Genomic DNA, 16,872 nt, shown 5'->3' on the forward strand with positions numbered 1-16,872 from the left:
GGAGTTTCACCTGAACATCTAGAGTGTTCACCAGGATTTCTCCACATGAGCTGGGCTAGGACTCAAATATCTACACCTCCCCAAAACTGTGTGACCTCTGAAATTTCTATTCAGTTCTCAGCCTTCTGGTAGTTTTTCTCTCTTGGCCTTTTGGCATCTCATTCTCTGCATTCAGAGCTTATAATTTGGCAAAGGACCCATGAGATATTTTTGTAGGCATTTTGGAGGCTCTTTATCTTCTGTACCTTCATCTCTGGTACCCTATCCTCCAAATCTCAGGTGCCTTTGTAGCCCAAACTCCAATATCTGCTTCCTTCACCTATCAAGATTGTAATTTTCTGCTTGGGTTATTTCTCTCTCCACCTTACATTAAAACATGATGTCAGGGGAATTTCCTGGCATTCCAGTGGTTAGGACTCCACGCTTTCACTGCCGAGGGCCCAGGTTCAATCCCTGATTGGGGAACTAAGATCCTGAAAGCCGTGTAGCATGGGCAAAAAAAAGAAAAAAGAAAAAACACAGGATGTCAGGAAGAAATCCAGAGCAAATATAGGGCTCACCTTCAAAGTTTTATTTCAAGGATCTTATCCAGGCACTGGCTGTCCAATGCCTGCAAACATTTTTTAAAATAATATTTCGTTCATGTTTTATAGTTGTTTATCGGTTATTCATTATCACTGGAATTGGAACTCAAAAACTATATTTTAAATTAAAGTACCATACACCATCCGATTTGTAAAACCTAAGTCTAGGTCTGTTCTCCAGCAGCAAAGGAGGCTGAAATCTGTGGAGAAGGGAAATTATGGGAGGAGTTGATGCCATGAGAAATGATCAAAGTGTGGAAATGGTGTTCAAATGCTATTTATTCAAAAAGGTATCTTCTACCCCATCATTATCTGACTTCCCTAACTACTATGGCTTCTTGGTTAGGTCATTCATGAGCTAGAGATGGGGGAAAAGGGTACAAAAACAAGATGAGGTCGAGAAGAAAACTAAGTGCCTGGTAACATGATTCATGCCCAAAATATACCTCAGTTTTATAGATTATCAGGTTTTCTTTTTAAAGCCACATGTGACTCTGCAGCATATTCAGTGTTGACAATTAAGACTTGTACTTCATTTCTTAATGACTTTGCATATCCATATACTTGTTTCTACAGCAAGATTCCTTCATAAATAAGGTAGAAAGAAGGTAGTGAAAATAGTACTATCTCAAGGGGTTATTAAGAAGAAGAGAAAGAAATGCCTAAGCCTTATTACATACTTCAACAAAAGTTACTCAGCACCAAGTGTGTTCCAATCACTGAAAAATCTGATGCGGGGGAGGTGTTGGAGGGGTAGAGGAGTTGGAGGGGGTGTATGTTATACCAAGATGAATAAGATGGGGTTCCTGCTTGCAGTTGTATAGGGGACATAGATTTTTCAGTGTGAGAGGTCCACTAGGATCAGGAAGGAAGAGCATTGACTGGATTAGGTAATATGGAGGTCACTGGTCACTTTGGAGAGAGGAGAGGATTTTGGTGGAGTGGAGAGATCACAAGCCCTGGAGAAAAATATAATCTAGATTATTCTTTCAAAAGGTTGATTTCAAATGAAAGTGTAGAGAATAGGGACTGCCCAGGACCTAGAGGATGACTGAGAGGAATACCCCACAGAGTAAAAATAAAGAAAAAATAAGGAAAGGGGATAATCAGTAGAACCCAATTTCTAAACTGGTTAGATGGGTCAGAGTCCCAAACATCAGAGGGAAGGACTGGATGTGATTGTGTAGAAGACATCACATTCTGCATCGGGAGGAAAGCAGGGGACTAGCAGGAGACAGACACAGGGCGGGCGAGGCAGGAATTAAGGGTTGATTTCATACCTCCATGACTTCATTTTATTGATAAAGTAGGAAGTGGGTTGTCTCCTGGGAGTCTGGTGGGGAGGGTGTATGGTGTTAGGTAAGAGTCTTGTAAGGACCAGTGATCCTTTGAAACAGTGATAAGGGGAATAGGAAGAACTGGTGAAAAAAGGACAAGACTAAGGATTCCCATGTGGACATTTCATTGAGAGTCCGGATAAGATGACTTTTCCTTAGTAGTACTTGGCTACCCAGTATGGACACAGAGAAAGTCAACTGTGAGACAGATCTGGCAATGAGGCTCCCCAGCCATTCCGTAGACAGATGAGGATGTTAAGGAATCAAGTGCACAGCTAACAGAGTGGTCTAGGCTAGTGCCAGGACGGTCTGGGGCTGGTAGTCTAGGAAAATTTAGGGTTTAGAGCAGGTTTTGTGGGAGCAGGAGAATAAGAGCTCTACTTTCCCACTTTCATCTCAGCCCTCTTGTGAGAGGCCTAAAAGCCTCTACTTGCTTCAGCAGCAGTTACTGATGGAAAACCAAAATAAAACAGAGACAGAGAACTCATTATTTCAAAATTCCTTTAACTCTTTTCTTAAAGACACAAATCGTCTAAATCATCCCCCACAAGCCCTTTTAAATTCCAAGACTAAGAACAAAATTATGGTTAAATGTTTAACTAATGTTTATTATAGCTAGCATGTTCATTTTAGAAAGGTCAAATTTATGATACAATGAAGTAATATTTTTCTGTGAGTCTATTTTATAGCACATTGGGGCCCACAGTATAATAAATGTCTTCTATTATTTTGTAAGATTCTTGTATGCAAAGCTGTGTAGGGCAGTGATAATACGGAATTTCAAATCAAATGAGCTGGCGTGAACCTTAAGGCGGGTCACTTTATCTTTCAGGACTTCACCTTTCAGACTTGTAAAATGAAGACTAGGGATAAATCTCCAAGTTTCTTCCCAGGTTAAAAAAAAAAAAAGCATAATTTAATATTTTTAATTACTACCAAATTGATAGAGTTACCCCTTTTCTTTTATGATATATTTTTGGTCCGGGCTATAATTTACTGAGCCTCAGTCCTTGATCAGGAACACAAACTCCAACGATAACACTGTCTCTATGGAAAATAGAATCCATTTTACCACAATTCACTTTATGTTCCAATTTCTCCACTCTCTGCCCACATTTACTCTTTGGAGGCTGCAACTCCAAAAGTTCAGAGATAGTTGTTCACCATATTGTGACCATGTGTCTCTGAGGAGACTCCATATTATGTTGCCTCCACTGACCCCAGCCCCTGATTTCATGGGTGAGTGCTCTACAGCACCCCTTGCACATCATAACTTGGATTTGTCATTGAGGGTAATATCAGAAAATGCCTATAAAGCATCTATTCGAATGCCTGAGATGTTGGGGGCTCTCCACAGAATACGCCTGATACATTGAGCAGCATGATGTATGGGAAATAATCAAAACACTGCCTTATTTCTGTCCCCCATTCAGATGTTTCTCCTGTCACTAGATGAAAACTAAACAGAACCCATGGCTCACTCTTGGGTTACAGAGGGTCCCACAGTCACTTTAAGTCACAAAATACAGTCTTGATTCAAAACTAAATTGTCTAGTTCTAAGAGATTAAGCAACTCTTCCCTCTTTATTCAGAAGGTAACATTTCCTTTCATTCCCTACATGCTTAGACCATCAGAGTCCAGGAGTGGAAGGGAAAAGGGGAGGAGAGGTAAAGGGGAGAAGCAGAGTTCTCATTGGACTGGTGACTGACGCTATCCCCAGTAAACCCGGCAGGTGCTTAATGCTGACTCTTGCCCTCCTATCAGTTTTCTTGTCTGGACTGTTCCTGGAAAATTCCCCATACACATTTTCCTTTAGCTAATTCTCTTCCACCTTCAGGTTCCCATTTATTGCTATTCCACCTCACTGTTTTGGGTGGATCCCAAACCTCTGGCAGGAGCTTTGTTGGGCAGAAAAATCTCAGACCTTTGAAAATGACCCCACGCCACTAGCCAATGATTTCTTAAATAGAGCACATAAAAGACTGATAAATAGTATTTCATTAGGACCTTCCAGAAAGCAGGAAAATGTTGCTCCGACTTTAACCACAAGGAAAAGCTGAATAGCCTACAACATCAAAACTTTTCTTGAACCCATCGGAGAAGAGGTCATGGGGCAATAAACTAGCCTGAGATTTAAAGAAAGGTAGATGTCTTCAGGAAGAGAGGCAATGTGAGAACTGGCTTACTTGAGGCAGAGCCCCTGGGAAAGACAAGGCCATTCTAGAAGGGATAAGAAGATTGCACGTAAAACTCTGTGATGATCCCATAGTTACACTTTAACAATTTGCTGCTGTGGCAGAGTGTTAGCTTCTGTATAGAACCCATGGAAGCTACAGACGTAAGGGGAATTTACACCCCTTCACAGGCTTTTCTCTACAAACCTCACAGAATGCTCCTAAGAAAGATGGAGGTCAGGGTAGGCAAGCAGAGGAAGTCCCTTATGGGTGTGCAAATCAACGAGAGAGGAACAAAACCCAACTGAACAAAAGGCGCTGTGGGTGGGGAGGTATGCAGAGCAGCAAACCCACCAGGGCACAAGCGTAGACGCTTTACAGCTGGGGAAAGGGAACAACGAAATCCTCCTCTCCTGGGGAAGAAGCAGCAAGCTCTCTCCCTCACAGGAACAAGAAAGACCCGAGGCGAGTTTGGAGTTCTTCTGCCCTGGGGAGGAGGGCACAGCTACTGAGTAGGTCCTGGCCCCAAGACCCAGGGACATAGGTCCTGCCTGAGACTGAGGCTGAACCAAGAAAGCAGAATGCCTCTTCGCCAGCCGGGCTAGCAAGTGGCTAGTAAGAACCTACTGCAGCGGAAGGTGCAAGAGGAGCAAGTCTCTCTCTTGGGCTCAGGTTCACAGGGAAAGCCTGAAGCCTACTCCCACCATAAGCAAAGTACCACTAATTGCCAAAAACTGAAGACAACTGGTGAATGGATAAACTGTGATAAACCCATATCATGGAATACTACACAGCAATAAAAACGACCAAACTATTGACATACACAATAAAGCGGCTGGATTTCAAAGGCATTGTGCTAAGCGAAAAAAGCCAGACTCAAAAGAGCGCATACTATAATGGTTACATTTATATGACATCCTAGAATAGGCAAACTATAGGGACAGAGATCAGTAGTTGCCAAAGGCTGAAGGTGGGTGAGGTGCTGACTACAAAGAGGCATGAAGGATGGCTGACAGTGATGGAACAGTTCTACATCCTGACTGCCGGGGAGGTTACGTGTCAGGCATTTGTCAAAACTCAGAACTGTACACTAAAAAGGGTGATTTGTACAGTATATAACTTATACCCCAAAGACATTTAAAATTTAAAAAGACAGAATTTCATTAAAATTAAGAAGGTTTGTTCATCAAAAAACAATGTTAAGAGTGTGAAGAGACAAGTTACAGATAGGGAGAAAAAAACAGAACCTGCATACAGAATATATAAAGAACATACAAATGAGTAAGAAAAAAAGGCAGACGATGGAATAGAAAAATGGGCAAAGGACCTAAGTGGTCATTTCACAAAAGAGAATATTCAAATGGCCAATATGCATAAGAAAAGCTGCTCAATATCTTTATTCTAAATGCAAATGAAAATTATGAGGTGCCACTACACATTCATCAGATTAGCTGAAATGAAAGATTGGCAACATCAATGTTGGTGAGGATGTGGAGCAACTGAAAGTGGCTGCAAATTTATATAACCACTTTGGAAAACTATTTGGCAGTATTTACTAAAGTGAAACACACATGAGCCTTATGATGCAGCGATTCCACTCCTAGGTACTTATCCAAGAGATATAAGGGCCTATGTCCACCATAAGACATGTTCAAGAATGTTCATAGCACCATTATTATAACAGCAAAAACCTGAAAGCAACTCAAATTCCCATCAATAGGAGAACATACAAATAAATTGTGGTACATGTATATATATATATATATATATATATATATATATATATATATATATATATATATATATATATATATATATATATGTAGGAAGTACTACCGAGCTATAAAGAAGAACAAATAATTGCAACATGCAACAAGGACGAAACTCACAGATATGATGAGTAAAAGAAGTATAAAAGAGTATATACTGTATGATTCGATTCATATGAAATTCACCAATAAGCAAAACTAACCTATGGTGATAAATTCAGAATAGTGGTCATGGATGGGGCCAGTATATACCAAGAAAAGGCATGAGAGAGCCTTCTGAGCATTTCTATACCTTGACCCTGATGGTATTTCTATGGGCAGCATATATTTGTAAAACTTTATTCAATAGCACACTTAGGTTCTGTGTGCTCTACTGCATGTATGTTTACCTCAAGGTAATACAATGAAAAGAAAATATCACCTACAGCATAGTTTAAGGACTAATGATAATGTGTGAAAAATGAGTATAAACAGACTAGGAGTATATAAGGACTTGTCGTGGCCCCTGACCACCCCCCCTTTTTTTTTTTAGAGTCACTGAGTGTTCCTAATAAGTCACAGATGGAGAAGAAACACACATTAGCTCTGTAGCCCATGGTAGATAGGGCTTGATGCAGCTTCTATTACTTTTAGGTCCTAAGCTTATGCAATGTCAAAAGAAATATATTTTTGTTTAAAAAAATGCAGGCTTTGTAATATAGTCTGAAGTCAGGGAGCCTGATTCCTCCAGCTCCATTTTTCGTTCTCAAGATTGCTTTGGCTATTCGGGGTCTTTTGTGTCTCCATACAAATTGTGAAATTTTTTGTTCTAGTTCTGTGAAAAATGCCAGTGGTAGTTTGATAGGGATTGCACTGAATCTGTAGATTGCTTTGGGTAGTACAGTCATTTTCACAATGCTGATTCTTCCAATCCAGTGGCACATATATACAATGAAATATTACTCAGCCATAAAAAGAAATGAAATGGAGGTATTTGTAATGAGGTGGATGGAGTTAGAGTCTGTCATACAGAGTGAAGTAAGTCAGAAAGAGAAAAACAAATACAGTATGCTAACACATATATACGGAATCTAAGGAAAAAAAAAAAAAGTCATGAAGAACCTAGTGGCAAGACGGGAATAAAGACACAGACCTACTAGAGAATGGACTTGAGGATATGGGGAGGGGGAGGGGTGAGATGTGACAGGGTGAGAGAGTGTCATGGACATATATACACTACCAAATGTAAAATAGATAGCTAGTGGGAAGCAGCCGCATAGCACAGGGAGATCAGCTTGGTGCTTTGTGACCACCTAGAGGGGTGGTATAGGGAGGGTGGGAGGGAGGGAGATGCAAGAGGGAAGAGATATGGGAACATATGTATATGTATAACTGATTCACTTTGTTATAAAGCAGAAACTAACACACCATTGTAAAGCAATTATACTCCAATAAAGATGTTTAAAAAAAAAACAAACAAGCAAACAAAAATGCAGGCACTTTCCTGGTGGTGCCGTGGTTAAGACTCTGTGCTCCCAATGCAGGGGGCCCGGGTTCAATCCCTGGTCAGGGAACTAGATCCCACACGCATGCCGCAACTAAGGAGCCCGCCTGCCGCAACTAAGGCCTGGCAAACCAAATAAATAAATATTAAAAAAAAAAAAAGAATGCAGAGCAGGCATTTTTCCTCTAATGTTTTAAAATAGAGACATTTGTTTCTATATGCTATTAACTGCTATAATATAACATCTACCAGCTTATTTTTTCTATCAAGAGAATATAATTTCTTGTTGCACCATCATCATCCTACCATGTCATTTATCAGTAAATTAAGATTTGGGCACTGTATGTATGCTGTACCTCAATACAACTGTGTGTGTGCGTGTGCCGCATGCATCTTTATTTCTCAACCACAAACAAGCAGTTGGCATTATACTGCAGTTACAGAACTACTAAGTTTCAGAGAGCTGGCTAAAGTTACCAACTCCAGGTTCAACAGTTTCATGGGTAATAATATTGTTGGCAATTTTGTGAGGTCCGACCAGTCCCCTGCTCGGGGAATTAGTTAGCTCCCGGGTCCTGTCTCAGCTTCTCCAGTTTGTATGGTTCAGACCATTCTACTCTTTAAGTATAAGGGGGATTGCCAAATCACAACTCCCAGGCATCCTGCAAAGTAAGCAGGTCACCTTAGGGGCAACCTTTACCCACTCAAAAATTCACCTCACATTAGCAGTAAGGATTTGGCACCACCCCGAATCATTATTTTCCTTACTCATAAGTTTAAGGCAGGATACAATTCATGTTTGGTGGCCCTTCCAACGCTCCTAGAGAGGCCATATCTACATGGGGCCTCCAGGACTCATGCACCCGTGACCAGACACAGCAGCCACTCTTGTTTTCAGTTCTGCCGCTAACGTAATTCCTCTATATTTCCCTGCGAGCGTCAGACACCAGTGCTCAAGCCTCCAACTACAGGGGTTACCCACTCAACTCTCCAAGCCATGCTGGAGGCCCCTTGCTGGGTCTGAGCAGGAGGAAAACCCTGTCTGCTCCCCCTCTCACTCTGCTGAGTGCTCACACACAGCCCATCAAGCTCTCCTCAATGTATCTCTTCACAAATCCTCCCTCCTCTTCATAACTTGACCCTTTTTTTAAAAAACATCTTTAATGTGAATGAGAGGTCCATGAGTCTGAAGCAGCGTCAGACATTTACTTTATAATTACATTCTGCATTTTCATCCAGCACCTCACTCTGACGTACAGCATTTGTGGTTGGTATCGGAAATCGTCAAACAAAACTTCAATACTCACCTCCTGTTATAGTAACTTCCGGTTGAACCGTATGAAATTGTTGATTGTTCACAATTTTTGATCTAAAAGAATTTCAATTTCATATGGTTCGAACTAACAATTGTATTCAAAATAGGCTTTTTAGAGAAACGGGACTTTAGGTTGGAATTGAACAAAAGGGAAAAGTGAATTCTTAAGCGAATACCCAGGCAAATACTGAAGCACCTTCTGCAAAGCGTCTCACCTTGGCTTGCAGATCAGCACACACCTCCTGTTGCTTTTTCCTGTCCTTAACCAATATGTTTTCCATTTCATGAGTTGCACAGGCCTCGGCCACTGTCAGCACAGCCTTCTGTATAAAGTCTCTCCTATTCTTACTCCAACTTGATATCAGGATCCTTCGCTGCTCCTTAGCAAAGCGATATTGGTCACAATATTTTTCATGTTCAACCTGAAAAGATAACAGGTAGTAAACGCTTATTATGAAACTGAGCCTACGCTTTATGTCATTGTTACAAAAGTGAATAAAATGAATTATAACCAATGATTTTGAAAAATGAGGGACAAACATCTTAATAGTAAATACAACAACCAGGACCAAGTACCAGTCCCAGAGTTCTGAGCCCATGGCTAACTGGTGACTGAGGACCAGTCATTAAATGTTTTTAAGTTTTATACAGGATGGAGTCAGGCCAGACAGCCCTAAAACAACTTCTACCCCTATATAGCAATGAATCTATGAGCAGAAAATATGATTTCCCCTACATATAATTTCAAAAATACTCCATCTTTAAATCAGCTTTGCCGTATTAACAATGACTCCAGGTGCTTCAGTTAGACATATGCTAATAAACATTAAAAATTGCCACAATAATCCTGAAAACTCAGTTTGCCCTTGATTACTGAAACAATCAGATGTTCGGACATCTAAACTGGAAGTATTTATAGCAATGACAGTAGCCCTTCCCATCCCACGCTCCTGAGGGACATGATATTCTTACATAGGTACCAATAGTTCCTGCTGCCAGTGAATCCCAACCCTGGGAGATTTGAGTCTTGAGGGAAAGAACAGGACGGGAGATAGCCTGAGTAGTTCGAAAAATCTCTGTAGGTGATTCTGAAATACTCCTTATATAAAGGTGTGTCTCCTGCAATTGAGAGTCAGTGATCTAAATAATTCTTTATTTTGCCAGTATAGACCACATCTCTGAATTTGATACATTACTTAACCCCTAAGTGATGTGAGAAAAGAAGCTAGCGAGCAGGATAAGGTTGGTCCTACCTAAAAAAAATAATTTAGGTATGGTTAATTAAGTACATAATGAAACGGGCTATGGCTTCACTTAAACCAAATATCAGCTCCTAAAATCTGTTTGGTAAACTTCTTAGCTTTATTCCCCTAAGCCAAGAATATGCTTAAAACTTGGCAAACATTAAGAAAGGAAGTATACACCATGCAGAAATGCATACTAATTATCCCGATGTAAGAAGTAAATGCAAAAATCTTTATCATATTAATAGTAGGCAAATATAAAAATCTACACAGTTAAAAATGACAGCTGGTCACAGAAGCAAACAGAATCTATAGGGAATAAAAAGAAAGATCTAATTTAGTAAATTAAGAGTTTTGTAAAATCCAGAATGAATTATTATATAACATGTTTTTTACACAACAAGAATTTGCTATAAAATAAAGGTCAGAATTAAAACAAATAATTGGGTGGGAGTTGGTGGGTGGGAAAGGATAAGAGAGGTTGGTCATACTAGTTGTGTGGCCTTTGCTTCAGTTTCTTCACCTGAAAAGTAAGGATAACTACAGTACTTCTCTCACCCACTGTTATGTGCATCACAGGAGTTTACACATGACTGACATAGGATAAATTCTATACACATGTTAGTATTGTTACTTGCTTGATTTAAAACAATTACAAAAACGCAGAGTATGTGATAATATTTTATAGCATGGCCTATTTAAAAGGTAACAGTCAGACTTCCCTGGTGGTGCAGTGGTTGGGAATCTGCCTGCCAATGCAGGCGACATGGGTTCAAGCCCTGGTCCGGGAAGATTCCACATGCCGTGGAGCAGCTGAGCCCGTGTGCCACAACTGCTGAGCCTGCACTCTGGAGCCCACGAGCCACAACTAGTGAGCCCACGTGCCATAACTATTGAAGCCTGCGTGCCTAGAGCCTGTGCTCCGCAACAAGAGAGGCCACTGCAATGAGAAGCCCGTGCGCCACAACGAAGAGTAGCCCCAGCTCGACGCAACTGGAGGAAAGCCTGTGTGCAGCAATGAAGACCCAATGTAGTCAAAAATAAATAAATAAATAAATTTATTAAAAAAAAGGTAAGAGTCTATGCATGTTTGTTTACATATATGTTTTAAAGTGAGTTACTATGAAATTCACTGGTGACATGGTAACTTCTGTTTCCTTGTCTATGTGATCTTGTCCACTAAAGAATGTAACCATAACTTCCCAGGGAAATTTCAGCCAGGACTCTGAGTTATGAATTTGGGGCATTTGTGTTTAGACCCGTCTAGAGGGATCAAGTGGAGTTGTGGTGGGGATGGTGTAGGTAGGCACCAGCTCCCAAGGCAAGTGTTGGCTTCCCCACGACTAGAAGGACTGAGGTGTGGTAGGCTGTGTGAATGTAGGAGCATGCACCCCACTTTCAGGCAAGACTCAGAGATGGCAGAACCTCTGAGATGGGCAGGTGAATGTACAGACACCTGGAGGTCAACACTAGCAGAGCAACCCAGGGGACCATGGTGAAGCTCTCTGTGGCAGGTAAGCCACAGAAGAGTGAATGTGGCCAGAGGGATCTCCCATCTTTTTATGTACCACACTGACCTGAAAAATGGTAGACTTTCAAACTATAACCCTATTATTTTCTAGAGTGTAGAAAAAAAAATCATTTTAGAGCACCATTTAAAGTATATATATATTTTGCTCAATAGTTATCAACCACTAAAACAATTTAACTTGCCAGCATATAGGGTCCAGCACTCACCAAATCATGCCTCGATTTGTGAGGAAAATGTCTTTGTAACATGTCCAGATACAGAGTCCTTCTGCCACTGAGATCCCCAGGATACTGATCCACAAGAGCCTGGTAAAACCAGTGGTCTTCATCACTTAATTGGAAGTTTCTGGAAGAAATAAAAATGTCACAACACTTTAAGCAATCATGGAGTTTGAGGGACCTCAAACTGTTTAAGCTGTTAGTGAATGATAATGATTACATTAAATAAAGACTTTAAAAAAAATACATTAGCCAAATTAAATGTCTCCTATAGAAAAAGTTCTAAATTATAACACAATGGGTTCTTTCAATCCTTTATTTGGTCTTGTCATGAGTTCCACGCATAATTTGAAGAAGTTTAACAATGAGACATAATATTTTAAAAATATTTATTCTATCTTGCCTATAACAATATTTTAAAAATTATGACCAATGAATGAAATAATAAATTATTAACTCTACAGATTAAAAAGGAATTTTGCTAATTCAACAAATTTCCTGTTTCTAGACTGGAGGAAAACACAAATGTAGAGAGTCAAATAAACAATACACAAAGGAAACTAAGGCCTGAGGAAGGCACATATTAAGGTTGACTTTAAAAGTAAGTCTAGGGACTTCCCTTGTGGCACAGTGGTTAAGAGTCCGCCTGCCAATGCAGGGGACACGGGTTCGAGCCCTGGTCCAGGAAGATCCCACATGCCGCGGAGCAACTAAGCCCACGCACCACCACTACTGAGCCTGCGCTCTAGAGCCCGTGAGCCACAACTACTGAGCCCGTGCACCACAACTACTGAAGCCGTGCACCTAGAGCCTGTGCTCCGCGACAAGAGAAGCCACCACAATGAGAAGCCTGTGCACCACAAGGAAGAGTAGCCCCCGCCTCACCACAACTAGAGAAAAGCCCACTAGCAGCAACAAAGACAACGCAGTCAAAAAAAAAAAAGTAAGTCTAAAATTATCTTTTATTTTACCCTCTCAGCTTCTTGCTTTGTGGAGGTAAGACTAGATATTGGTAGTAAAAAGATAACCAGTGGCATTAAATTTCAGATCACTAAAGAAATCATTTGTAACAGGATCCCTTCAAGTCACCTTCCCAATAGCATATCCACCATGCTCCAAAATACCTTTTTTAGTTCAGAACTTCCCTAGGTACTGGCCTGGTTTGTGCTCCATAGAAAGTATTAGCAAAGCCCTATGCAAAGTAAAAAGGTTACAATATCAGCTTGAACTCTAGACTGAATTAATGTTTCTTTATTATTCTGAGTTTATTTGCATATCATCATTCCTGTTTAGTAAGTTGGAATAATCAAATACAGATGTAATCAGAGGGAATATTATTAGCAACAAATATTTCTTTGATCCAAAATGGAGACTTGCTATTGTTTATTTCTATCATTGGCCTTCTACTTTAAAGTTAATTGTGCAATTTAAAGAATTTTTACAGTATGTCCTCTATGCCCTTGAAAAATATTTGACAATTTAAAACAATAAAAACCTCTTTAAATCAGTGATACTAATGGGAATTCTACCATCCTCATCCAACTTACCCAGTTTCTGTAAAGTATTTCATGATACTGATAAGTAGCAAGAAAGAAACAAAATTATTTTTCAAAGAAGATAACCTTCTCTAGCAGCTCTATAATAGGAAGAAAAAGTGGGTTGGAAGTGTTCCATTAGGAAGAAGCAAACTCTACATTTCTTCTGTATGACATAATAATATATTGCAGAGAAAGAATTTGAGATTTCATTCATTGAACACATTGAGTGTTTGGGTTCTCTCTGAATCAGTTAAGCCAAAGGCTTCTGCAAATAAAGCATCTCAAATAGGAGTATTAAGCCTGGAGAAAGGCTTGCCTGAGTGGTTTTGGCATTTAAAACACCCTCAAGTCTTCAGGGACAGTATCCCAGGTCCTCTCTCAAGGAACTCATTTCATTCATGATAACATAAATGCATTTTAATAGCAGAGTTAGCCACATTTCTACACGGCAAGCAATCAGAAAAAGGAATAGACCCAGAGTCCATGTCCTCATTAATGCTTTTAAACTGTTTCTGTAATAAAAGGGACTTGAATACAGTGTGAATTTCCATCTTTATTTGATTACAAGGATAGACGTGTAGGGGTGTATGTGCTGGGGAGGAGGAAGTGACAGAATCTAGGTCCAATAAGCTCTCTGTTCTTTTAAAGTGTCATTTATCTATATAAAGGATGCTGTTGGTGCCAGGCTAGATCACCTTGATGAGCTAGAATTCCTATCTTCAAAATGCTGGTAATTCACAGATGTACCTTCCTCCTCTGAAGAACTGTCCTGGGCCAAATGGGAAGTGCCTCACCCAGGAGGCTATTCTCCCACCACCTTTGAGAGCCAACCCCAAGCAACGACTGGCTGACATGGGGGTACAGAAGGCCAGCCCACTTGCCTCAAGATGAGACCAACTCTGTGATGCCATTCGTGCTCCAGAGTTTCACTGTGGGAGCAAACTGTAACCTGTTTCCACTGAGATCTTCTGCCACAGACATCTTCCCCTCCTCCATCCTGCTTCCCTTACCATCCTTCTCCTGAGAGCACTGCCCAACAAATCACATGTTCTTACAATCCCTGTCTCAGATTTGCTTTTACAGAACTGACCTAAGATAATCTATGAGCAACCTTACCCATAACTGTCAAAAATTATTTAAATCCTTTGGCAAATGGAGAGGTACTTCTAAGCTAATTGTTTTGATGATCTCTCATACTGAATTGTGGTGTAAGATTGTGGCTATCCTCAAAGAGAAAGTGCAAATAGCAAACATTTACAAAAATGGTTTTTAAATAAAAGCACACATTAAGCAGTGTGCATTGCTATAAATAAATATAGCAGCAGAATTTGTGGCACTCAGTACATTTTTATACATTGCATGAATGTATTAATTAGGTGCCATTTTAGTGACAACATTAAAACCACTTAAACATATGAAGATAATATAACATTAAAACTAGATATTTCAAACCAAGTATGCTATGAACAATGATCACATCCGTTTTGCTCCTATTGATTTTGGAAACCTCACATCTCAACAGCTTTTTCCAATTACCACAATTACACAAATTGTAAGTCATTTTTCTAGTAGATGTAGGATAAAAATGAAAAACATGTTTATAAGAAATGATAGGGGGCTTCCCTGGTGGCGCAGTGGTTGGGAGTCTGCCTGCCGGTGCGGGGGGCACGGGTTAGAGCCCTGGTCTGGGAGGATCCCACGTGCCGCGGAGCGGCTGGGCCCGTGAGCCACAGTTGCTGAGCCTGCGCGTCTGGAGCCTGTGCCCCGCGGCGCGAGAGGCCGCGGCGATGAGCGGCCCGCGCGCCGCGATGAGGAGTGGCCCCCGCTTGCCGCGGCTGGAGAGGGCCCTCGCGCGGAGGCGAGGACCCAACACAGCCAGAAATAGATAAATAAATAAATTAATTAATTTAAAAAAAAAAGTTAATTAGTTAACTTAGGTCATGGTGAAAAGGGGGAACATTTAAAAAAAAAAAAAAAACAGAAATGATAGCGCTTCTATGGTGGCACAGTGGTTGAGAATCTGCCTGCCAATGCAGGGGACACAGGTTCAAGCCCTGGTCCGGGAAGATCCCACATGCCAAGGAGCAACTAAGCCCATGCGCCACAACTACTGAGCCTGCGCTCTAGAGCCCACGAGCCACAACTACTGAGCCCACGTGCCACAACTACCGAGGCCTGTGCGCCTAGAAGGCAGTGCTCCTCAACAAGAGAAGCCACTGCAATGAGAAGCCCGCGCACCACAACAAAGAGTAGCCACTGCTCACCATAACTAGAGAGAAGCCTGTGCACAACAATGAAGACCCAATGCAGTCAAAAATAAAAATAAATAAAATTATATTTTAAAAAACTTAAAAAAAAGAAATGATAATATAAATACTCACAATATTATTATTTTAGAGTACTTATAGCAATTTCCAGAGCTGCTGGCTTAAATTTTGAAGCAAATACTCATATCACCAACACTATTGGCAGAGTCATGCATCTCCATTAGGATGCTGTCTGTGAGGGAGAAAACTCCCACCACTATATATATATACTGAGTCTTCTGGGTAGTAAAAATCTAAGATGAATATTCAAACATGATAGCCTCTTTACAATAACAAAGTAGCCATTTCTTACTTAGCATTTAAAATAAAATCAAATTTAACATCTGAATTTCTAAATTCAAATCTGGACATTTATCTTTTCTAACCTTAATCTTTTCATTGTAGAAAAAAAATCTATATAAAATAGCAAATTATCCTAAAATTTTGTACATTAAAAAAATATCTTCAGACAAAAGATCTTTGGTAGGTCTCTGCAATTTCCATTTTTCTGTCCAACCAAATTTTCTAATTTAAAATGTTTCAGGAAATTTCAGCCTGCAGGAGGGTGAGGTATTTATTGCTCAGTCCTTACCCTCCATCCCCCACTGCCAATTGAGGTCCACCAATATCATTTCATCGTGATTTCCCAGGATATGAGACAAAACAGGTAACTCAGAAAAGGAGGACAACAGGGTTGTGAGAATTCAACGAGACCAAGGCCAACTGTCTCCCTAATTCTACCTGTTTGAATTGTTACAAAAATCCTAGCCTGACTCACAATCAACTTAACTACCAGTTTTCTTCATAATTGTGTTAAACCACTTTCCCAGGGTTCTGGTTCCGTGACATCAAAAGACATTTAGCGGCGTGGGGGCAGCCAGCGATGGCAAACAGGCCACGTAGGGCAACAGGTACCTTAACAGCAGGGACAAGTCTATGAGACTAAACACTGTGTATTCAAACTGGCTGAAGTTGTCTTATATTTTCTCAGAGTGAAGGGGGCTTTCCAGCAAAATGGTAATTAGGGCCTCCTGACGCTAGCCGATGCAGTTACCAGCATCTGATGACTGCCTTGACTGGCAAATGGCCATAGTGAATTTGGACTGAAGAAAAGCTCTTGTCTCTTCAAGTGTAATGCTGTCAGGGGAGTGAGCCACTGGTGGAATAACGTGGATAATAGATGGCTCTGACACAATCTGCTTGTTTGGCAGCATTGGGTCTGACCCTCTAGAAAATACAACTTGACACCACTTTTCAAAGTTGTCTTTCCAAATCAGACCCATGCAAACACTGAATCTAATCAGCCTGGTTCCTGAAACTGTCTCCCCAGCTACTCACCACCCCACCCCAGGCCTATTGTCCAAACACAAAT

General features: G+C 40.6%; 1 protein-coding gene and 1 non-coding gene across 19 annotated transcripts in view; both read right to left on the reverse strand.

Moving 5' to 3' along the window:
• Positions 1 to 16,872, reverse strand: part of CCDC148 (coiled-coil domain containing 148) — a 482,246-nt gene that overhangs the window by 344,432 nt on the left and 120,942 nt on the right. For all 18 annotated transcript variants that reach the window (XR_009504110.1, XR_009504104.1, XR_009504105.1 and 15 more), the window contains 2 exons: positions 11,645 to 11,783; positions 8,879 to 9,085 (listed from right to left, as the gene is read on the reverse strand). Coding sequence is in view for 9 of the 18 variants with exons in the window: in XM_059927159.1 (XP_059783142.1) it covers positions 8,879 to 9,085; positions 11,645 to 11,783 (346 nt within the window). In the remaining 9 variants the exon portion in view is untranslated. The remainder of the gene's footprint in view (positions 1 to 8,878; positions 9,086 to 11,644; positions 11,784 to 16,872) is intronic.
• On the reverse strand, positions 7,985 to 8,133 carry LOC132369415 (U12 minor spliceosomal RNA). The gene has a single exon (XR_009504391.1). It is a non-coding gene; the product is annotated as a U12 minor spliceosomal RNA (small nuclear RNA).

This window comes from Balaenoptera ricei, chromosome 7 (genome assembly GCF_028023285.1).
Source record: "Balaenoptera ricei isolate mBalRic1 chromosome 7, mBalRic1.hap2, whole genome shotgun sequence".
In the NCBI taxonomy this organism is placed as follows: Eukaryota; Metazoa; Chordata; class Mammalia; order Artiodactyla; family Balaenopteridae; genus Balaenoptera; species Balaenoptera ricei.